General features: G+C 42.4%; 1 protein-coding gene across 2 annotated transcripts in view; it reads right to left on the reverse strand.

Annotated features, from left to right (window-relative positions):
* CCDC178 (coiled-coil domain containing 178) overlaps positions 1–25144 on the reverse strand; it is a 1232457-nt gene that overhangs the window by 997987 nt on the left and 209326 nt on the right. For both annotated transcript variants that reach the window (XM_086966951.1, XM_086966950.1), the window contains exons 7-8: positions 20860–21063; positions 7120–7340 (exon numbers count right to left, since the gene is read on the reverse strand). In XM_086966951.1, the coding sequence (XP_086823077.1) occupies positions 7120–7340; positions 20860–21063 (425 nt within the window). The remainder of the gene's footprint in view (positions 1–7119; positions 7341–20859; positions 21064–25144) is intronic.

Genomic DNA, 25144 nt, shown 5'->3' on the forward strand with positions numbered 1-25144 from the left:
TTGAAACTTACCCAAACAATGGGGTGCATCTTAAAATTACATAGGAGTTGCACTCGCCAAAAAGCTCTACCTACAATTTAGACATCGAGTCCTCCCGCTGCGCTCGTTCACTAGAAAATGGGAGGGAGCTATTAGCGGGGGATGTCCAGCATGTAACATCTCTGATGAAACGGAACTCCGTATATTCTTTTTTTGTAAGGGCTATAGGAGGGCTAGGTCACGCTGGTTACTTCAACTTTGTAGGAACCTGGCGTCCAGGCACTGTAGTGAAGTTTATACTCTATTGAAATTTGACAAACAAATGCATATTGTCTTCTCCAATTCACAGTTCCTATTCACCATGTGGTACACCCATAAAGCCATCTTAAAAAAGATGGCACAACAGAATGGCAATGTAGAAATTGTATGACTGTCTCCAACAATGGACCTTCCCGGACCTTTGACCAAATGCTGGAGTGGCCACACTAGAACTGAATTACTGACTATTTTTTATGTCAAATTTGAATCTGTGTCAATTTTATGATTGAAGTGTATCAAATTGGTCATTTTTAATGATGCTTTTATGGCCTTGTGTGCCGAAATAAAGATTTATGATGGTGATGAATAAGTAATCTGCTACTGGGCTGCAGCATTCTCCAAATAAACTTTTGTGCACCATTTATTTATTTTATTCCAATTTAATACCTCAAAATGGCCATTTACCAACTTGGAATGGTAGATTTTTTTTAAATGTCTAAATGGCTACTGTATGATGACGTGTGTGTGTATGCACATAAATCTTCATGCTGTGGCCAGATTTGGGCTCAGTGTGTCTATGATATTTTACAACGCAACAAGTTTATTTTTCTTTTTACCAATGATGTTTTATTAAACTTACCACCAAAGTGCAAAATCTGCATTGATAGGGATTGATTCTGAAACATACATATACATTTTAATACACTACACCTGGTGAAAGGCTCATTGAAATAAGACTTTAAACAAAATCAAATGCATTTAGTTGTAGCATGACTCTTCTGCCTTTGTTTACTTTAATTATTAGTCAAATTATTAATGCAACTCCTGAGCACATCTAAAACGAATTTCTTTTTATATTTGCTGTTTAGAGTATATACAGATGCAGGCTAAAAACTAAAAAAAACAGCTTTAGGTGATTTTGCTAATTTTTTAACCTGCTGAGACATTAAAATACCGGTGGTACTGGTAAAAAAACGGCCCGGTGGCAACCCTACTATATCACTCTATTCCTTGGACATTCCAGCCAGATTACAAAGGTAACTTTACACCTTTGTTGCAGTTTACGATTGTTTGCTATTCACAAAGGTATTTTACGAGTAATATCATTATGACCATGTGAGTCTCCGCACATAAAAAGATAGGACAGCCCTATCTTTTTATGTACGGAGATTTTACAGCTGTAAAGATACTACTAGTAAAATACAGCTGTGAATAGCAAGTAATCGTTATTCGGGCTCTCCAACTGCTCTCGAGGCTTCTTCCGAATTCTACTGCTCGCTCTGTTCTCAATCTGCCTCACTATGGGATTGATTTAGTTTTAGGCAGATGGCCTGCCGTTCCGTGATGGGGATGGAGTAATTTACTCCGTCTACTTGGTGGAGAGGCCACCCGCCCAAATTATAAATGACCGCAAAGCAGAAAGTCATTTATATAAGCATTGTCAGGAACAGTTGTCATGGTGGTTCCTTCCAATGCATTTTGCTGTGTGCTAGGGGGGTGTGTGTAGCACAGAGTAGATGTTTTTTCATTATAAAAAGAAAATGCCAAAACACAATTTTCTTTTGGTAAACCATGGGAGTCTTGTCCCATAGCGGGAGAAGCATTGTAATGGTTTTACTCTTCTTACTTCTAGGTTTTACCTGGCGGTAGGGAACAGTAAAAAAATTACTGCATTTATTACTTTATATTTTTTCTTTACAAAAAGAAAATCATGTTTCAGGCTTTTCTTTTGGTAAAGAAAAAATAAAATGCATTCTAATTAAGGCTCACTGTTTCCATTTTTATAAATAAAGCCAGTAAAACATTTGTTTTCCTCCCTGAATTTATGTTTAAATGTGGATCACAATGGAAATTAGGTTGTTTTATCGGTGATTACAAATGCTATCACTTATGGCTGCCAGACTAATAGCTGTGCAGTTTAACAGATAATTGGGAAAAAAAGGAATTTCAGTAATGAGGCAAACTAGGAGTAGATATGCATAAAGTTGATGCTAAAATGTGCATGTTTTCTTATAAGTGCATTGATTATCATCTTTAGGTGTTCTTATCAATGAAAACCGTCAGGTGTTCAAGCATGAATGCGCACTTATAGGTTAACTAAATTTGGAAGTATATTAGTTTCAGCTTTGTTTTTTCACTAAACCCCAAAAATATGTGGATAAATATTGATAAAATTAACAAAAAATAAATATGGATGAATACAGAGAGAGATGTCAACAACAAAAAATCCCATAGAACTAGGAGGCCTAATTATAATTGTTTTACTGTTCCTTACTGCCAGGTTTTACCTGGCGGTAAGAAACGGTAAAAAATGACTACATGTCCGCCTATTTGAATTGGGAGGGTGGGCATGCAGCAATTTCTCCGATGGCCCTTAATTCTCAGGGCCATTGGAGAAGTTTGGCCACGGGGGGGACAGAGTAGTCTCCATCATGGGCAAACTTAAGATCCACCCACAATTAACTTTAGCTGGTAGACCACTTTATTCCTGTGGAAGGAACGCCATTGAGGTTGTGACAGAGTACCCTCGCCACCAATATACTTATTTGGGTCCATCTCGACGATTCTTCTGAAATGTACCCGTATTGTGTTTAAGACCATATATTGCCTGCCCCTCTTAATCTCTTGCTTTCTTTCTACTCGCTTTCTCGCTTTGTTTCACTAATCCACAGACATGACTTGCTTTTCCTTCCAAACCACTGGTAAGTCCATTACACCAAGGGGCCAATACCAGCTTTTGGCGGTGCGGTTGTTGGCTGCCTGCCACTGCCACACCCACGCACCGCCAAGAGTTGCTGCCACCCGCCCGTCCAACTGCACGTTTACTGTAGTCTGGTGGGCAGCGTGGTGGTTACCCCTGTGGGGGCTCGTTCAAAGGCGGCGGTGCCTTTGAAAAAGGCACTGCAATGGGATCACTTGGCAAGGTTCCTGCACGGCATGGTCTGTAATGTCCATGCTGTGCAGGAACTGGTGTGCATGCACACTGGGGGGACACATGTTGTGCACCCCTGTGTGCATACACAGGGCGCAGAGGAAATTTCCTCTCTGCCTGTGTTTTCATGGTGCTGGAACCGCCATAAAAACCCTGGCGGAGAGGAAACTCATATGCTTGGCCATACCACGGCGGTCCTGCAAAGCATATTGCGGCCTCAGACTGCCGCGCCCCCACCAGGGAAAGAAAAGGGGGTAGTGATGGACAGAGTATCTGAATTAAACAGAACACTCATACCCAGTCAAGAGATCAGGGCTTGATCCATCACCGTTTTTTAGCTCACTGCACCATCCCAGCTCAGAACCTGGCTACATGCAAATTAGTCTGTCCCTGGCCCAGTGCATCATGGGAACAGGGCAGACCAAACTACCAAGCCAATTCTTTTACCGGGAAGGAAACAAGCTTCCGGGGACCGGTTTCTGGCATTACAGCCGTCTTCGGCCCGGCTTGCTTGAATCCTGATGGTGCAATGAGCAAGGGACTCACATCTGAGTATACCCTTCCACGCTTATGGTGGACAAAAACGATTCAGAAAAGGGGGTGGTGATGGACAGAGTATCTGAATTAAACAGAACACTCATACCCAGTCAAGAGATCAGGGCTTGATCCATCACCGTTTTTAGCTCACTGCACCATCCCAGCTCAGAACCTGGCTACATGCAAATTAGTCTGTCCCTGGCCCAGTGCATCATGGGAACAAGGCAGACCAAACTACCAAGCCAATTCTTTTACCTAGAAGGAAACAAGCTTCCGGGGACCGGTTTCTGGCATTACAGCCGTCTTCGGCCCGGCTTGCTTGAATCCTGATGGTGCAATGAGCAAGGGACTCACATCTGAGTATACCCTTCCACGCTTATGGTGGACAAAACGATTCAGAAAAGGGGGTAGTGATGGACAGAGTATCTGAATTAAACAGAACACTCACACCCAGTCAAGAGATCAGAGCTTGATCCATCACCGTTTTTTAGCTCACTGCACCATCCCAGCTCAGAACCTAGCTACATGCAAATTAGTCTGTCCCTGGCCCAGTGCATCATGGGAACAGGGCAGACCAAACTACCAAGCCAATTCTTTTACCGGGAAGGAAACAAGCTTCCGGGGACCGGTTTCTGGCATTACAGCCGTCTTCGGCCCGGCTTGCTTGAATCCTGATGGTGCAATGAGCAAGGGACTCACATCTGAGTATACCCTTCCACGCTTATGGTGGACAAAACGATTCAGAAAAGGGGGTGGTGATGGACAGAGTATCTGAATTAAACAGAACACTCATACCCAGTCAAGAGATCAGGGCTTGATCCATCACCGTTTTTTAGCTCACTGCACTAGCCCAGCTCAAAACCTGGCTGCATGCAAATTAGTCTGTCCCTGGCCCAGTGCATCATGGGAACAGGGCAGACCAAACTACCAAGCCAATTCTTTTACCCGGAAGGAAATAAGCTTCAGGGGACCGGTTTCTGGCATTACAGCCGTCTTCAGCCCGGCTTGCTTGAATCCTGATGGTGCAATGAGCAAGGGACTCACATCTGAGTATACCCTTCCACGCTTATGGTGGACAAAACGATTCAGAAAAGGGGGTGGTGATGGACGGAGTATCTGAATTAAACAGAACACTCATACCCAGTCAAGAGATCAGGGCTTGATCCATCACCGTTTTTTAGCTCACTGCACCATCCCAGCTCAGAACCTGGCTACATGCAAATTAGTCTGTCCCTGGCCCAGTGCATCATGGGAACAGGGCAGACCAAACTACCAAGCCAATTCTTTTAGCGGGAAGGAAACAAGCTTCCGGGGACCGGTTTCTGGCATTACAGCCGTCTTCGGCCCGGCTTGCTTGAATCCTGATGGTGCAATGAGCAAGGGACTCACATCTGAGTATACCCTTCCAAGCTTATGGTGGACAAAACGATTCAGAAAGGGGGGTGGTGATGGACAGAGTATCTGAATTAAACAGAACACTCATACCCAGTCAAGAGATCAGGGCTTGATCCATCACCGTTTTTTAGCTCACTGCACCATCCCAGCTCAGAACCTGGCTACATGCAAATTAGTCTGTCCCTGGCCCAGTGCATCATGGGAACAGGGCAGACCAAACTACCAAGCCAATTCTTTGAACGGGAAGGAAACAAGCTTCCGGGAACCGATTTCTGGCATTACAGCCGTCTTCGGCCCGGCTTGCTTGAATCCTGATGGTGCAATGAGCAAGGGACTCACATCTGAGTATACCCTTCCACGCTTATGGTGGACAAAACGATTCAGAAAAGGGGGTGGTGATGGACAGAGTATCTGAATTAAACAGAACACTCATACCCAGTCAAGAGATCACTCTCACTGCACCATCAGGATTCAAGCAAGCCGGGCCGAAGAAGGCTGAAATGCCAGAAACCGGTCCCCGGTAGCTTGTCTCCTTTCTGGTGAAGAATTGGCTTGGTAGTTTAGTCTGCCCTATTGCCATGATGCACTGGGCCAGGGACAGACTGATTTGCATATAGCCAGGTTCTGAGCTGGGATGGTGCAGTGAGATAAATAACGGTGATGGATCAAGCCCTGATCTTTGGACTGGGTAAGAGTGGTCTGCTTATTTCAGACACTCTGTTCATCACCACCCCCTTTTCTGAATCGTTTTGGCCACCATAGGTGTGGCAGGGTATACTCAGACATGAGTCCCTTTCTCACTGCACCATCAGGATTCAAGCAAGCCGGGCCGAAGAAGGCTGAAATGCCAGAAACCGGTCCCCGGTAGCTTGTCTGCTTTCTGGTGAAGAATTGGCTTGGTAGTTTAGTCTGCCCTGTTCCCATGATGCACTGGGCCAGGGACAGACTGATTTGCATATAGCCAGGTTCTGAGCTGGGATGGTGCAGTGAGATAAATAACGGTGATGGATCAAGCCCTGATCTTTGGACTTGGTAAGAGTGGTCTGCTTATTTCAGACACTCTGTTCATCACCACCCCCTTTTCTGAATCCCACCAGGGAATGGCAGCTCCCTGGCAGTGGTCCCCGGGCGGTCCGATCACCCAAGTTGTAATGGGAAGGCCAGACTGCCAGTGTGGCGCTGGCTGGACTGCCACAGCCGCGCCACCACGAGTCTGGCGTTCCCCGGACCGGCAGACTCGTCATTAGGCCCTATGTCATTCTTCATCCTGCTGACTTTCACTGGAGCTGTATCCCAGTGTAGGTCTGTCACACTGTGTTACTGGATCTTTCATCAGCCACTGGCTGGCTGAAACCCTTCTGGCGACCAGTTAACCTGTTATAATCTATATTTAGCATTTGCATACCAGTTTCTTGCTCTTCTTTGTTCTGTATGTTGAGTGCTTTTGATTAAAACACTTTAAACTCATGAACATATATGACAAAACCGATTTCGAAGGGAAAATGTTAAAAATACTGATTAAAATCTGCCAGGCACAAAGAACAGAACTCAAGCTGCGCATGCCCAATTTCGCAACAGTTTTGCCCCCACGGTCAGTATTCAGAGCCTGGTTTTATTCGGGTGGACAGTCCGCCATAAACCATTGAATGGAGGGGTCCACACAAGGTCCACCGCAATGCAAATTGAATATAATACAAATATTTTACAGAAACCTTCGTAAGGTATTCTTTTACGAGTAACCCGTGGTGATAGGGGCTGAGGGGGCGGGGGGTTCTGGATGGTTTTTTTCAATACATAGATAGCAACATTTAGAGGAGAGAGATTCTTTAAAAAAAAAATTCGGGAGAATGTATTTTCTCCATTGCCTTCTATTGAAATAGATGCAATTTCAGGAGGAAGACAGACCAAAATAAGGCTTCACAGATCGGGAGTCTCCCGCCTGACTCGGGTATAATAGCATGTGTGTCAATACACTGATTATGTTTACCATTTAGCGATACAAGAACGTGAATGAATACCTCAGCCTGGATCCGCTTTATAGAAGCCGTCGCTTGGTTTTCCAGATGCAGCTTTTCCTCCAGCAGGGGGCAGTGTTTCTCCAGATAGTCCAGGTCTTCGAGCAGCTTTGCATTGGCCACCTCTAACTTCTGGGCTTCAGCCAGTGCCTTCTGGAGCTCTTGCTTTTTAGAGGAAACGTGCCACTGCAGCTCTGAGATATCCCTCACACAGGCCTCGTGCTCTGTCATACGTGCACAAAAGAAGTACGTCAGCAGATCAGTGTGAAGTTCACCACTGACGCAAAGCATTCACGGTGCCAGACATATTCGTGCATTGATTTGGAAGCACCAAATGTCCGGAATCGTAAAAAAATAAAAGCGAAAATAAACATTTCCAGTACATTAACAAGCCATGGTGTAGATGCCCTCAAATTTGACAAGAATATTCCTCGTCAGCTTAAACAACCATCACATTTAGACAGCAAACTAGTCACAATTTTATCTCAGCATCTGCTTCGGCCCTTTGCCAAGGACTGTTTAATCAATAAACAGATATTTATTTAAACATAAAATGCATTCACTTGTCATATCGCTCCAGCCAGTACGACGTTCCTACGAAAAGACACATTAACCGTGTTCTAGAGCGTATTTGATGAATAAAACAGACATTGGCAAAGCCAATAGGTCTAGTGTTGGCTACCAGCCTTTTTGGTTTTTTCGTGATGGTTTTTAAAAAAGTTTAATGTCAAGGTCGTCAAGCTAAAAAATCTGTCTCAAAGTAGAAATATTTTCGGTCTCAAAAAGCATACTTGGCCATTAGGAGAACTACTTTATGTGTAGATGTACAGCTTGTGAAAAGACAGAATGTCAGCATTCACAGTGAAGTTAGCAGTGCATCAGGTGGGCTGACCCATTACCCCCAGCTGTATGCTGCAGTCGGAGGAAAAGCATTTTTAATGCAGCGGCAGCTCCTCCTCTAAGAGGGAGGAGCGCCGCCTCTCTGCTCACTGAGCAGTTGATAAAGGAAAAATAAAATGATAATAATTTTATTTTACCGCACTGGCTCAGTTGGTTGGCAAGAGGGGCGGGGTGGGGCTGGGGCGTTCAGAGTTGGGGGATGAGTGCTAGGCACTTTCTAAGTGTGCATGACAGTTTGTCTGGCCGTCTCTGGCCGGCCAACCAGGCATGCGCACTTAGAATGTTCTCCATCAGGCTGGATTGCACAGCCTGGTGGAGAACATGCACAGCCTCCCAAGCCCTCTCTGAGTGGTGAACCACAGCGCCCGGACAAATCACAATGGTCTTGGCAGCGTCCTGAATGGCTATGGCATTCTGGGAGGCTGTGTGCTTCCTGCTGCTGGAGAAGCGCTGCGTTGCCTTACTCTGCTTCAAGAAAGTGTTCCATGGGCGCTGCGATGAATGTTCTCACGCAACATCCATGGATTTTGACACTGCCACATATTTACAGAAGGATGTAAACCTGGGGCAGTGCTAAAAGCTTACGCCTCCCCAAAGCAGACGTAACGAGGAGACATTTTCTCATTTCTCCTCTTTTTTTCATCTTCCCATGCGTGCTGCATTCTGCATCAAACTTGGAAAGAGGAAAACTTCTCTTTGGATTGTTTTTGCTCAGGAAGGTGCTTCTTCCTGCACAAAACAATCCTGCCAACAATGCAGAAACCCTTGCACCGTGGTGCAAGGGTGCATGCGTGGGCACTAGGCACTAAATTGTGCTCCGGCGCAGCCTCAAAGGACAGTAATGCACAGTATCTCGTAAATACGGTGCATTCCTGCCCTTTAAAACTGGTTTAGGTCAGCACAGCAAAAAGGTCTGCCGCGCTGTCCTATGCCAACTTTTTGTAAGTATGCCCTTCTGTCTACATCCCCTGCCCCCAGAGCCATGCAGGGTGCTGTACTCTAATTTTCACGTACAACAAGAATTTTATTTCTACCCTGGTATGCACAAAGTCCATAGAGAACTAGGACTTTGGTGCAAGGTGCGGCAGTTGACCACTCTCTATTACCTTTACCCCTTTCTTCAGAGCCCACTGTACATGGTTTCCAATAGGCTTACAGTGTAGGTCAGGTACACCCTGTACCAAGTGCCCCAGCGCCAACAGCCCACTGTCCACAGCCCACAGCCCACGCCAATGCACAATGGGTCCTGCAAGGACTCTCCCTAGCCACAGTACTTACTTGCCATGCGGAGATGCTTCATCTGACACCTTGCAGCAAATGCCCCACCCTTAGTTGGTATACTGGGCACTTATGCAATGCCTCCAGGCTCACAACTCCAGTTGCCACTAGGCCCAGGATGTGCACTTTGGCCATGCACTACACCCAGTCCCACCGCTATCACTGCCTGTTGTGCATGGTCTTTCGCACTCTTCGCATGTCGTGGCACTAGGTCATGCGCTTCAGTCAATTACCTGCTCCGGTACCAACTGTGCAACTGTCATTGTATAAAGGTTTAGGACCACTTTCTAAGACCAGTCTTACATGAAACTTTATTTTTGGAAGGTTCCAGCTGATTCATCAAACAAGGCAAAAGCTACAGGCAAACCAGAGAAAATGTGTTTTTTCTATGATTGCACTCAAACGTATGCATAAATGCCGCCTGGTGGAGGGGCTAATGCATAGCGCTGTGCGCATTACATACTGATGCAGAGTTCATATTAGGGCCACGCGGTAAATGCATTCATGCAACCTCACTCTCACTTGAGTCCATAGGAAGAGAGTTGACTATTATACATGGATTGTTTACAAAAGCACTGTAAGAAGTCCTGCAGCACACCCTTTGCTTTGTCATTATTAAACTCAGTCTTTCTTGCAATATTTTCTCAATTTTAGCGTGCAGCACTCCGTAATGCTCCGTCCCAAACAAGCACCTGAATTAATCAGCTCTGTAAACGGCACGGGATGTCCGTGCCACAAAGGAGTTGCACAGCCATGTGCACAAATGTAAATGATATTCACACATATTTTCTCCAAATTCATCCAATTTTTATTCAAGTTTTTTTCAAGTTCTTTTCCAATGTTTACTCGTTTTTTCACCATCACGTCAAAGACACGAAGTTTTCATATTTTTATGCGTCTTAATACTCTGAGAGTGCCCATCCGGGCTTAATCACAGGCAATTGTTAAAAACTTCTTGGTTCCAGAACAATCCATTCTACCCAATGCATTTCGGTCCACATGACCTTCTTCGGGGGTATCTACAATATTAAAAGCATGTTTTAATAAAACGCTCCATTTATACGAAAAATGCTCCAACGAACATTTAGCCCAAGTGTCCCTCCCCATTCATCAAAGCTGTAACTAAATAATGTGTATTGACTCTTACGCGCGCTGTTATCTCCCCCGTCCTGCAGTCTTTAAACACCCATAGGGACTGACCCATTTCACATGATCACAATGTGCCCTCTCGGTAAACCTCGCGCTCAAAACCAATTTAATTAAATCAAAATATCCAATCTACTGAAATGTAACCCACGTTTACCTTTCTGAACCCACAGTCACTCCTTGTACATACCTGCTCAGACGTTCTGAGTGTTAAACCACCTAACTTTCCTCATCTCCCTTCGACTGCAAGCTTAGTTTTCCTACTCTCTACGTAACGGTTTATAACCTTCTCCACCCACCTGTCTTCGTTGCTTCATCACGTGGTTCGTCTGCCTCACCGCGTTTCTTAAAGTGCACCTTCCCCCCTCTCAAGATATTCAATACTAACAGTCACCGCTTTCCCTGTGTTCATTCATCAACTTAAAAATAAACTAACAGTAAACAATATAAATCACCGCTGAAATTATCAAATGAATTATAAAAATGGCAAATGAAAAACATATTTGTGACACAATAGCTCCGGATATCCACTTGAAATCAACGTCCATTGAAACTTCCAAATGTTGCGCCTTAATGTTCAGAGAAAGCGTCTTTGACGTGTATACTTCTGTTGTACCAGTTTTAATCTGTATCAAGTTTTCAGCGGGGTGCTCTAACAGGGTTAGGGACATGATTAATGAAACTGCACTGTAAGAAGTCCTGCAGCACACCCTTTGCTTTGTCATTATTAAACTCAGTCTTTCTTGCAATATTTTCTCAATTTTAGCGTGCAGCACTCCGTAATGCTCCGTCCCAAACAAGCACCTGAATTAATCAGCTCTGTAAACGGCACGGGATGTCCGTGCCACAAAGGAGTTGCACAGCCATGTGCACAAATGTAAATGATATTCACACATATTTTCTCCAAATTCATCCAATTTTTATTCAAGTTTTTTTCAAGTTCTTTTCCAATGTTTACTCGTTTTTTCACCATCACGTCAAAGACACGAAGTTTTCATATTTTTATGCGTCTTAATACTCTGAGAGTGCCCATCCGGGCTTAATCACAGGCAATTGTTAAAAACTTCTTGGTTCCAGAACAATCCATTCTACCCAATGCATTTCGGTCCACATGACCTTCTTCGGGGGTATCTACAATATTAAAAGCATGTTTTAATAAAACGCTCCATTTATACGAAAAATGCTCCAACGAACATTTAGCCCAAGTGTCCCTCCCCATTCATCAAAGCTGTAACTAAATAATGTGTATTGACTCTTACGCGCGCTGTTATCTCCCCCGTCCTGCAGTCTTTAAACACCCATAGGGACTGACCCATTTCACATGATCACAATGTGCCCTCTCGGTAAACCTCGCGCTCAAAACCAATTTAATTAAATCAAAATATCCAATCTACTGAAATGTAACCCACGTTTACCTTTCTGAACCCACAGTCACTCCTTGTACATACCTGCTCAGACGTTCTGAGTGTTAAACCACCTAACTTTCCTCATCTCCCTTCGACTGCAAGCTTAGTTTTCCTACTCTCTACGTAACGGTTTATAACCTTCTCCACCCACCTGTCTTCGTTGCTTCATCACGTGGTTCGTCTGCCTCACCGCGTTTCTTAAAGTGCACCTTCCCCCCTCTCAAGATATTCAATACTAACAGTCACCGCTTTCCCTGTGTTCATTCATCAACTTAAAAATAAACTAACAGTAAACAATATAAATCACCGCTGAAATTATCAAATGAATTATAAAAATGGCAAATGAAAAACATATTTGTGACACAATAGCTCCGGATATCCACTTGAAATCAACGTCCATTGAAACTTCCAAATGTTGCGCCTTAATGTTCAGAGAAAGCGTCTTTGACGTGTATACTTCTGTTGTACCAGTTTTAATCTGTATCAAGTTTTCAGCGGGGTGCTCTAACAGGGTTAGGGACATGATTAATGAAACTGCACTGTAAGAAGTCCTGCAGCACACCCTTTGCTTTGTCTTTATTAAACTCAGTCTTTCTTGCAATATTTTCTCAATTTTAGCGTGCAGCACTCCGTAATGCTCCGTCCCAAACAAGCACCTGAATTAATCAGCTCTGTAAACGGCACGGGATGTCCGTGCCACAAAGGAGTTGCACAGCCATGTGCACAAATGTAAATGATATTCACACATATTTTCTCCAAATTCATCCAATTTTTATTCAAGTTTTTTTCAAGTTCTTTTCCAATGTTTACTCGTTTTTTCACCATCACGTCAAAGACACGAAGTTTTCATATTTTTATGCGTCTTAATACTCTGAGAGTGCCCATCCGGGCTTAATCACAGGCAATTGTTAAAAACTTCTTGGTTCCAGAACAATCCATTCTACCCAATGCATTTCGGTCCACATGACCTTCTTCGGGGGTATCTACAATATTAAAAGCATGTTTTAATAAAACGCTCCATTTATACGAAAAATGCTCCAACGAACATTTAGCCCAAGTGTCCCTCCCCATTCATCAAAGCTGTAACTAAATAATGTGTATTGACTCTTACGCGCGCTGTTATCTCCCCCGTCCTGCAGTCTTTAAACACCCATAGGGACTGACCCATTTCACATGATCACAATGTGCCCTCTCGGTAAACCTCGCGCTCAAAACCAATTTAATTAAATCAAAATATCCAATCTACTGAAATGTAACCCACGTTTACCTTTCTGAACCCACAGTCACTCCTTGTACATACCTGCTCAGACGTTCTGAGTGTTAAACCACCTAACTTTCCTCATCTCCCTTCGACTGCAAGCTTAGTTTTCCTACTCTCTACGTAACGGTTTATAACCTTCTCCACCCACCTGTCTTCGTTGCTTCATCACGTGGTTCGTCTGCCTCACCGCGTTTCTTAAAGTGCACCTTCCCCCCTCTCAAGATATTCAATACTAACAGTCACCGCTTTCCCTGTGTTCATTCATCAACTTAAAAATAAACTAACAGTAAACAATATAAATCACCGCTGAAATTATCAAATGAATTATAAAAATGGCAAATGAAAAACATATTTGTGACACAATAGCTCCGGATATCCACTTGAAATCAACGTCCATTGAAACTTCCAAATGTTGCGCCTTAATGTTCAGAGAAAGCGTCTTTGACGTGTATACTTCTGTTGTACCAGTTTTAATCTGTATCAAGTTTTCAGCGGGGTGCTCTAACAGGGTTAGGGACATGATTAATGAAACTGCACTGTAAGAAGTCCTGCAGCACACCCTTTGCTTTGTCATTATTAAACTCAGTCTTTCTTGCAATATTTTCTCAATTTTAGCGTGCAGCACTCCGTAATGCTCCGTCCCAAACAAGCACCTGAATTAATCAGCTCTGTAAACGGCACGGGATGTCCGTGCCACAAAGGAGTTGCACAGCCATGTGCACAAATGTAAATGATATTCACACATATTTTCTCCAAATTCATCCAATTTTTATTCAAGTTTTTTTCAAGTTCTTTTCCAATGTTTACTCGTTTTTTCACCATCACGTCAAAGACACGAAGTTTTCATATTTTTATGCGTCTTAATACTCTGAGAGTGCCCATCCGGGCTTAATCACAGGCAATTGTTAAAAACTTCTTGGTTCCAGAACAATCCATTCTACCCAATGCATTTCGGTCCACATGACCTTCTTCGGGGGTATCTACAATATTAAAAGCATGTTTTAATAAAACGCTCCATTTATACGAAAAATGCTCCAACGAACATTTAGCCCAAGTGTCCCTCCCCATTCATCAAAGCTGTAACTAAATAATGTGTATTGACTCTTACGCGCGCTGTTATCTCCCCCGTCCTGCAGTCTTTAAACACCCATAGGGACTGACCCATTTCACATGATCACAATGTGCCCTCTCGGTAAACCTCGCGCTCAAAACCAATTTAATTAAATCAAAATATCCAATCTACTGAAATGTAACCCACGTTTACCTTTCTGAACCCACAGTCACTCCTTGTACATACCTGCTCAGACGTTCTGAGTGTTAAACCACCTAACTTTCCTCATCTCCCTTCGACTGCAAGCTTAGTTTTCCTACTCTCTACGTAACGGTTTATAACCTTCTCCACCCACCTGTCTTCGTTGCTTCATCACGTGGTTCGTCTGCCTCACCGCGTTTCTTAAAGTGCACCTTCCCCCCTCTCAAGATATTCAATACTAACAGTCACCGCTTTCCCTGTGTTCATTCATCAACTTAAAAATAAACTAACAGTAAACAATATAAATCACCGCTGAAATTATCAAATGAATTATAAAAATGGCAAATGAAAAACATATTTGTGACACAATAGATCCGGATATCCACTTGAAATCAACGTCCATTGAAACTTCCAAATGTTGCGCCTTAATGTTCAGAGAAAGCGTCTTTGACGTGTATACTTCTGTTGTACCAGTTTTAATCTGTATCAAGTTTTCAGCGGGGTGCTCTAACAGAGTTAGGGACATGATTAATGAAACTGCACTGTAAGAAGTCCTGCAGCACACCCTTTGCTTTGTCATTATTAAACTCAGTCTTTCTTGCAATATTTTCTCAATTTTAGCGTGCAGCACTCCGTAATGCTCCGTCCCAAACAAGCACCTGAATTAATCAGCTCTGTAAACGGCACGGGATGTCCGTGCCACAAAGGAGTTGCACAGCCATGTGCACAAATGTAAATGATATTCACATATATTTTCTCCAAATTCATCCAATTTTTATTCAAGTTTTTTTCAAGTTCTTTTCCAATGTTTACTCGTTTTTTCACCATCACGTCAAAGACACGAAGTTTTCATATTTTTATGTGTCTTAATACTCTGAGAGTGCCCATCCGGGCTTAATCACAGGCAATTGTTAAAAACTTCTTGGTTCCAGAACAATCCATTCTACCCAATGCATTTCGGTCCACATGACCTTCTTCGGGGGTATCTACAATATTAAAAGCATGTTTTAATAAAACGCTCCATTTTTCGTATAAATGGAGCGTTTTATTAAAACATGCTTTTAATATTGTAGATACCCCCGAAGAAGGTCATGTGGACCGAAATGCATTGGGTAGAATGGATTGTTCTGGAACCAAGAAGTTTTTAACAATTGCCTGTGATTAAGCCCGGATGGGCACTCTCAGAGTATTAAGACGCATAAAAATATGAAAACTTCGTGTCTTTGACGTGATGGTGAAAAAACGAGTAAACATTGGAAAAGAACTTGAAAAAAACTTGAATAAAAATTGGATGAATTTGGAGAAAATATGTGTGAATATCATTTACATTTGTGCACATGGCTGTGCAACTCCTTTGTGGCACGGACATCCCGTGCCGTTTACAGAGCTGATTAATTCAGGTGCTTGTTTGGGACGGAGCATTACGGAGTGCTGCACGCTAAAATTGAGAAAATATTGCAAGAAAGACTGAGTTTAATAATGACAAAGCAAAGGGTGTGCTGCAGGACTTCTTACAGTGCAGTTTCATTAATCATGTCCCTAACCCTGTTAGAGCACCCCGCTGAAAACTTGATACAGATTAAAACTGGTACAACAGAAGTATACACGTCAAAGACGCTTTCTCTGAACATTAAGGCGCAACATTTGGAAGTTTCAATGGACGTTGATTTCAAGTGGATATCCGGAGCTATTGTGTCACAAATATGTTTTTCATTTGCCATTTTTATCATTCATTTGATAATTTCAGCGGTGATTTATATTGTTTACTGTTAGTTTATTTTTAAGTTGATGAATGAACACAGGGAAAGCGGTGACTGTTAGTATTGAATATCTTGAGAGGGGGGAAGGTGCACTTTAAGAAACGCGGTGAGGCAGACGAACCACGTGATGAAGCAACGAAGACAGGTGGGTGGAGAAGGTTATAAACCGTTACGTAGAGAGTAGGAAAACTAAGCTTGCAGTCGAAGGGAGATGAGGAAAGTTAGGTGGTTTAACACTCAGAACGTCTGAGCAGGTATGTACAAGGAGTGACTGTGGGTTCAGAAAGGTAAACGTGGGTTACATTTCAGTAGATTGGATATTTTGATTTAATTAAATTGGTTTTGAGCGCGAGGTTTACCGAGAGGGCACATTGTGATCATGTGAAATGGGTCAGTCCCTATGGGTGTTTAAAGACTGCAGGACGGGGGAGATAACAGCGCGCGTAAGAGTCAATACACATTATTTAGTTACAGCTTTGATGAATGGGGAGGGACACTTGGGCTAAAAGTTCGTTGGAGCATTTTTCGTATAAATGGAGCGTTTTATTAAAACATGCTTTTAATATTGTAGATACCCCCGAAGAAGGTCATGTGGACCGAAATGCATTGGGTAGAATGGATTGTTCTGGAACCAAGAAGTTTTTAACAATTGCCTGTGATTAAGCCCGGATGGGCACTCTCAGAGTATTAAGACGCATAAAAATATGAAAACTTCGTGTCTTTGACGTGATGGTGAAAAAACGAGTAAACATTGGAAAAGAACTTGAAAAAAACTTGAATAAAAATTGGATGAATTTGGAGAAAATATGTGTGAATATCATTTACATTTGTGCACATGGCTGTGCAACTCCTTTGTGGCACGGACATCCCGTGCCGTTTACAGAGCTGATTAATTCAGGTGCTTGTTTGGGACGGAGCATTACGGAGTGCTGCACGCTAAAATTGAGAAAATATTGCAAGAAAGACTGAGTTTAATAATGACAAAGCAAAGGGTGTGCTGCAGGACTTCTTACAGTGCAGTTTCATTAATCATGTCCCTAACCCTGTTAGAGCACCCCGCTGAAAACTTGATACAGATTAAAACTGGTACAACAGAAGTATACACGTCAAAGACGCTTTCTCTGAACATTAAGGCGCAACATTTGGAAGTTTCAATGGACGTTGATTTCAAGTGGATATCCGGAGCTATTGTGTCACAAATATGTTTTTCATTTGCCATTTTTATAATTCATTTGATAATTTCAGAGGTGATTTATATTGTTTACTGTTAGTTTATTTTTAAGTTGATGAATGAACACAGGGAAAGCGGTGACTGTTAGTATTGAATATCTTGAGAGGGGGGAAGGTGCACTTTAAGAAACGCGGTGAGGCAGACGAACCACGTGATGAAGCAACGAAGACAGGTGGGTGGAGAAGGTTATAAACCGTTACGTAGAGAGTAGGAAAACTAAGCTTGCAGTCGAAGGGAGATGAGGAAAGTTAGGTGGTTTAACACTCAGAACGTCTGAGCAGGTATGTACAAGGAGTGACTGTGGGTTCAGAAAGGTAAACGTGGGTTACATTTCAGTAGATTGGATATTTTGATTTAATTAAATTGGTTTTGAGCGTGAGGTTTACCGAGAGGGCACATTGTGATCATGTGAAATGGGTCAGTCCCTATGGGTGTTTAAAGACTGCAGGACGGGGGAGATAACAGCGCGCGTAAGAGTCAATACACATTATTTAGTTACAGCTTTGATGAATGGGGAGGGACACTTGGGCTAAATGTTCGTTGGAGCATTTTTCGTATAAATGGAGCGTTTTATTAAAACATGCTTTTAATATTGTAGATACCCCCGAAGAAGGTCATGTGGACCGAAATGCATTGGGTAGAATGGATTGTTCTGGAACCAAGAAGTTTTTAACAATTGCCTGTGATTAAGCCCGGATGGGCACTCTCAGAGTATTAAGACGCATAAAAATATGAAAACTTCGTGTCTTTGACGTGATGGTGAAAAAACGAGTAAACATTGGAAAAGAACTTGAAAAAAACTTGAATAAAAATTGGATGAATTTGGAGAAAATATGTGTGAATATCATTTACATTTGTGCACATGGCTGTGCAACTCCTTTGTGGCACGGACATCCCGTGCCGTTTACAGAGCTGATTAATTCAGGTGCTTGTTTGGGACGGAGCATTACGGAGTGCTGCACGCTAAAATTGAGAAAATATTGCAAGAAAGACTGAGTTTAATAATGACAAAGCAAAGGGTGTGCTGCAGGACTTCTTACAGTGCAGTTTCATTAATCATGTCCCTAACCCTGTTAGAGCACCCCGCTGAAAACTTGATACAGATTAAAACTGGTACAACAGAAGTATACACGTCAAAGACGCTTTCTCTGAACATTAAGGCGCAACATTTGGAAGTTTCAATGGACGTTGATTTCAAGTGGATATCCGGAGCTATTGTGTCACAAATATGTTTTTCATTTGCCATTTTTATAATTCATTTGATAATTTCAGCGGTGATTTATATTGTTTACTGTTAGTTTATTTTTAAGTTGATGAATGAACACAGGGAAAGCGGTGACTGTTAGTATTGAATATCTTGAGAGGGGGGAAGGTGCACTTTAAGAAACGCGGTGAGGCAGACGAACCACGTGATGAAGCAACGAAGACAGGTGGGTGGAGAAGGTTATAAACCGTTACGTAGAGAGTAGGAAAACTAAGCTTGCAGTCGAAGGGAGATGAGGAAAGTTAGGTGGTTTAACACTCAGAACGTCTGAGCAGGTATGTACAAGGAGTGACTGTGGGTTCAGAAAGGTAAACGTGGGTTACATTTCAGTAGATTGGATATTTTGATTTAATTAAATTGGTTTTGAGCGCGAGGTTTACCGAGAGGGCACATTGTGATCATGTGAAATGGGTCAGTCCCTATGGGTGTTTAAAGACTGCAGGACGGGGGAGATAACAGCGCGCGTAAGAGTCAATACACATTATTTAGTTACAGCTTTGATGAATGGGGAGGGACACTTGGGCTAAATGTTCGTTGGAGCATTTTTCGTATAAATGGAGCGTTTTATTAAAACATGCTTTTAATATTGTAGATACCCCCGAAGAAGGTCATGTGGACCGAAATGCATTGGGTAGAATGGATTGTTCTGGAACCAAGAAGTTTTTAACAATTGCCTGTGATTAAGCCCGGATGGGCACTCTCAGAGTATTAAGACGCATAAAAATATGAAAACTTCGTGTCTTTGACGTGATGGTGAAAAAACGAGTAAACATTGGAAAAGAACTTGAAAAAAACTTGAATAAAAATTGGATGAATTTGGAGAAAATATGTGTGAATATCATTTACATTTGTGCACATGGCTGTGCAACTCCTTTGTGGCACGGACATCCCGTGCCGTTTACAGAGCTGATTAATTCAGGTGCTTGTTTGGGACGGAGCATTACGGAGTGCTGCACGCTAAAATTGAGAAAATATTGCAAGAAAGACTGAGTTTAATAATGACAAAGCAAAGGGTGTGCTGCAGGACTTCTTACAGTGCAGTTTCATTAATCATGTCCCTAACCCTGTTAGAGCACCCCGCTGAAAACTTGATACAGATTAAAACTGGTACAACAGAAGTATACACGTCAAAGATGCTTTCTCTGAACATTAAGGCGCAACATTTGGAAGTTTCAATGGACGTTGATTTCAAGTGGATATCCGGAGCTATTGTGTCACAAATATGTTTTTCATTTGCCATTTTTATAATTCATTTGATAATTTCAGCGGTGATTTATATTGTTTACTGTTAGTTTATTTTTAAGTTGATGAATGAACACAGGGAAAGCGGTGACTGTTAGTATTGAATATCTTGAGAGGGGGGAAGGTGCACTTTAAGAAACGCGGTGAGGCAGACGAACCACGTGATGAAGCAACGAAGACAGGTGGGTGGAGAAGGTTATAAACCGTTACGTGGAGAGTAGGAAAACTAAGCTTGCAGTCGAAGGGAGATGAGGAAAGTTAGGTGGTTTAACACTCAGAACGTCTGAGCAGGTATGTACAAGGAGTGACTGTGGGTTCAGAAAGGTAAACGTGGGTTACATTTCAGTAGATTGGATATTTTGATTTAATTAAATTGGTTTTGAGCGCGAGGTTTACCGAGAGGGCACATTGTGATCATGTGAAATGGGTCAGTCCCTATGGGTGTTTAAAGACTGCAGGACGGGGGAGATAACAGCGCGCGTAAGAGTCAATACACATTATTTAGTTACAGCTTTGATGAATGGGGAGGGACACTTGGGCTAAATGTTCGTTGGAGCATTTTTCGTATAAATGGAGCGTTTTATTAAAACATGCTTTTAATATTGTAGATACCCCCGAAGAAGGTCATGTGGACCGAAATGCATTGGGTAGAATGGATTGTTCTGGAACCAAGAAGTTTTTAACAATTGCCTGTGATTAAGCCCGGATGGGCACTCTCAGAGTATTAAGACGCATAAAAATATGAAAACTTCGTGTCTTTGACGTGATGGTGAAAAAACGAGTAAACATTGGAAAAGAACTTGAAAAAAACTTGAATAAAAATTGGATGAATTTGGAGAAAATATGTGTGAATATCATTTACATTTGTGCACATGGCTGTGCAACTCCTTTGTGGCACGGACATCCCGTGCCGTTTACAGAGTTGTTTACAAAAGCCCCTGCTACAAACAATCTTTATTCCCTGCATGTCTATGATCAGCCTTATGACCACTCTCTCAATTACCTTTTTGGACAGCAGGACCGAGATGCTGAAGCCTCCAGAGAGATAAAGTGTCAATCTTCAAATACAGCATTTTCTTCCGCTGCCTCTCCTGCATCAAAGCCTCTTCGGCTTCCTGCCGGTCGGCTTCTAGGCGCCAAATTAGTCTGATGACCTCCGATACCACCTCCTCCGTCTCGTACTTGAGGAACTCGGTTCTGCTGGAGTCTTAACACATTGTCAACATATTGCACCAGAATGTAAAGCGCAAATGATAAACAGTAAACAAAATAACCCATTCATCGATTACTTTTAGTATAGGACAGCCCTATTTGACAGTGAAAACATAAAGATACAATTTACAGTGACACATTAAAAGCAACACATATTTTAATGAAATACTCAATACAACAACGCTTTGTCCCTTTCGTCCCCGTTAAATTGGATTGATCTACAAGGCGTTCTTTTTGTTCTGCTGAGGATAGGTGCTGAAGTTAAACTATTGTAATCCCTCGCGGCGGGATGCCTGGCTTTCACCTTGTGTATACCCTGCCGGGGTTTCTCACAGGGGAATACCAGGACGGGTTCCCTAATCAAGCGCATAGATGCCTGCGATGTGGGCGATTTGCGCTATATAAATACATGTACATTTACATTGTGAGCAGGGTGAGTATATACATTATAGTATACCAATCCAAAGAACTTTTTTGAGAACCTTGTCGGGTTTGCCAGAGCTCGTGTTGTCAACACTCCCTTCAGACAGTGGTCAGTTTGGGTCAGCCAGGTCCCTTCAACCCCTTCCTGACCATGGTGTAATTCACATTTTCGATCAGAGTTGAGGAGGATTTTACTCCCACCATCCACCTAACTTAATAGTACTTTCAACTGCAATGCAAGGATGTTGTAGCAAAGCATCCATACACTGCCTTTGGCTTACTAAAAGTGTTTCGACTGTCTGTTTATGCTGCAATCATGGTGATTTTGCACCTAAATGTGTCTAATAAATTTGATTTCTCTCCTAAAAGTGATTCCAAACTTCTTGTCAATGTTGTGACATAGTGAATTTGCACAGTTATATGATCTGCATGAAAATATAATGTTACTCTTAATAGGGATACCACAATGCTACATACCTTTGTAATCATTCAGGGCCATATGTATCAACATTCCGTTTTGCGATTTCTAAATAGCGATTTTTAAGGAATCGCAATTTAGAAATCGCAAAATGGTATGTATGTAGAAAATGGCTCCCCTGAAATATGCATGGGTGCACATGTGGCGCAAATACATGCCCTAAGGGCATGTATGTACGTCACATGGCACTTTGAAAAATGAAAAAATATGCATTTTGAAAGGAATTCGCAACTTACCACCAACTAGAAGTTGGTGGTAATTTGCGATTCCTTAGGGCCAATTTACGAATTTTTTTGGCTTCTTTCATTGCGTTTAAGGAATCGCAAAATTTGCGATTCCTTAAATGCAATCGCAAAATAAGGAATCGCACATTTTTGCGATTCCTTATTTTTAAAGCACATTTCCTTCATACATACCATTTGTCCAAATTGCATTCGAAAACGCCAAAATTCTGAGAATTTCGACGTTTGCGAAGTCAATTTGGCTTGATACATATGGCCTTCAGCTACATTCTGGACTTGCCATAAATCATGGAATAACCAGATTCAGACAGGGAAGAGATTGGAAGCTCTGAAAGACTAAGTAATGTTATCTATGAAGCACTCAATCACTAATGACTATGAGGGAGGGAGCTTCTAGCTCACAATTCCACTTCCGGGTCACCCGTGCTAGAACACATATTTAAAGACACTCATGGCTCCTTGTCTGGCAATGATTCATGGCTGTATTGGCTCTCCACCCCTGCACAGCTCGTCCACCCAAGCTTGATTTCTCTCAGTTTTTCTGTTTTCTCCCTTCCTGGTCCTCCTTTCATGTGCGACACTGTCATTATCCCTTTTGAGCTTTTGTCTTGTTGCTTATATGTTGCTTGGTTAACATCTGGCTACTGCTGTGTAAGGAGTTCCCTGCTTTTTGGTGACAAGATGATCACCGCTGGTATCCCAGTTGATGTCTCGTGTCATCACCTTCTCTCCTCCCTGATCAGATCACGATACTCACCACCATAGTGAGAAACATCCCACTATCCAATATCTTTACCTTGAACTGCTTGATCATTTATTGTCAGCATATCTGGCCAGAGCTTGACAACTTTACATCCAGTGTGATTTTACTCCTATAAGTTATTTTTCACCTAAAATGGATGTTACACACAAGTGTAGTTTTTGCTCCTAATTGCTTTTCACAGACACGATGATGGTGCACTAAGGGTGAATTTGAAACTCAATGCGCTGTCAACCAAATGTTATGTTATTCTGATGTATACTTTTCAAAAATAATGTGACACCCCACTACCACACTTTCTATATGTGCTGCATGATTTTGCGCCTAAATGGAATACCACACTTGTGTTGACTTTGCACCACAAGTGATTTTTCAGAGGGCCCTCTTGGATAAACCTGAATCATGATGGGGCTTAATAAGGTCAAAAGGGTTCAACATTGCTACAAATTATACAATACCTTTATTCAGACTGTTCATGCAGTACTATAGCCTTGAGAAAGCCCAGGCCTACATGCCACAAAGACGCGACATGTGATGGCTGTCATTCTCTGATACCGATTGTAAACACACCGAAGCTCAAAAAGAAAATTAAGCTCTATGACATAACCAATCAATTGTGCCTCATATGTAATCTCAGCTATGGATATCAAGATCATCTACCTGTAATAGCACAACATAATTATTGTACTTAGGAGTTAGCATTTCATTATTACCAATTTACTCATTTATAGGTTTGGGCTCTACCCTTAGTCAATGGAGTGCACTTATAAACCACCGAAATGTATAATCTCACATGCAATTGAGACAATTTAATAAGTGATCAAGGCTTTGAGGTCCCATATCTTGTCAAATTCATGGAAGATGTGACTGAGGGATGAGGGGAAAGAAGTGATGCCTAAGGGTCACATTTATACCTCCAGTAATAGTATAGCCGTTAAGAGGACATAATTGGATGAAGAGATACTGATCCCAAAAATAAGGGATCTTCTTTTCAGGTAAGGTCAACATTTAGGGGCTGATTTAGGCTTCAGAGTATGATAATTTCTCCATCAGGGAAAGAGTATGGTCAGGAGCTGCCTTTCGATTGGCCCACATATTTATTGCACAAGTTTCGCAGGACACCCAACACAAAAGTTATGTCCAGTTTTTCAGATCTGGGAACGTCGAAGGGCACTGATTCGGTCCTGATTGGTGCAAATTCATAACTGTGTCGTTTTTTGCCCTGAATTGGCTCCTCTTAGCAGGGCAGGACTCATAGGTGGCAGAGTCCAGCAGTTGAACCAAAAGTCTTTGTGGCCCTGAGACTTCAAGAACAAGAGGCAAGTCAGCAAGCCTTTGGGGAACCTGGGTACAAGGATGTAGAGAGCCACCACCAAAGGTCTAAAACAAGGATGCGTCCTAGCCCCCATGCTGTTTAACCTTTTTCTCGCAGACCTACCAGGAGAACTGGATAAAACCAAATTGCCCGCCCCACGGTTGGGAGACATTTCGCTATCAAACCTCCAATATGCGGACCACTGGGTCTTAATAAGTCGGTTCCTTATTGGACTACAACATCACCTGGACACAACCAACACATTTTCAATAAACAATGCATCAAAGATTAACTTAAACAAATTTAAAGTTATGTCGGTGAATTACAATAAAACAAAGAAACTTGCATGGTTCCTGGACGGACAGAGGCAAGATCGAGTTACCAACTATAAATACCTTGGAGTATTATTAGATAGCAGAGGCTTGTTTAAACCCCAACTAGAGGCATCCGACGGAAGGGCACAACATTCTACTTCTCAATGAAGCTTTTAAAGAAAGTTCTCCCCGATCGATCACTGGATCCCCTTCTACAGGTGATCAGAGCACGTCTACAGCCAATGCTCACATATGGTAGTGAACCCACGCAAAGGAAAGACGCGACCGCTCTAGATAAAATAATTAGCAGAGCATACAGGGCAATTTTCCATCTGCTGCCCAAATCTGCCTCGTAATTGGTCTCCAGAGACAAACGGTGGAGAGAAGAGGCGCCTACTTAGAAGTTGGTGCAAAATCAGAGGCGCGGAGCAAGGATCTCTAAAAGCCCACCTCTGGACCAAACTGTCAACTGGACTAAACTCACCCGCCAAGAAGTATCTACTAGAATCATTGGAATACCTGTAATTAACAAACCTCTGGGAGT

Source organism: Lissotriton vulgaris, chromosome 4_1, assembly GCF_964263255.1.
Source record: "Lissotriton vulgaris chromosome 4_1, aLisVul1.2, whole genome shotgun sequence".
NCBI lineage: Eukaryota > Metazoa > Chordata > Amphibia > Caudata > Salamandridae > Lissotriton > Lissotriton vulgaris.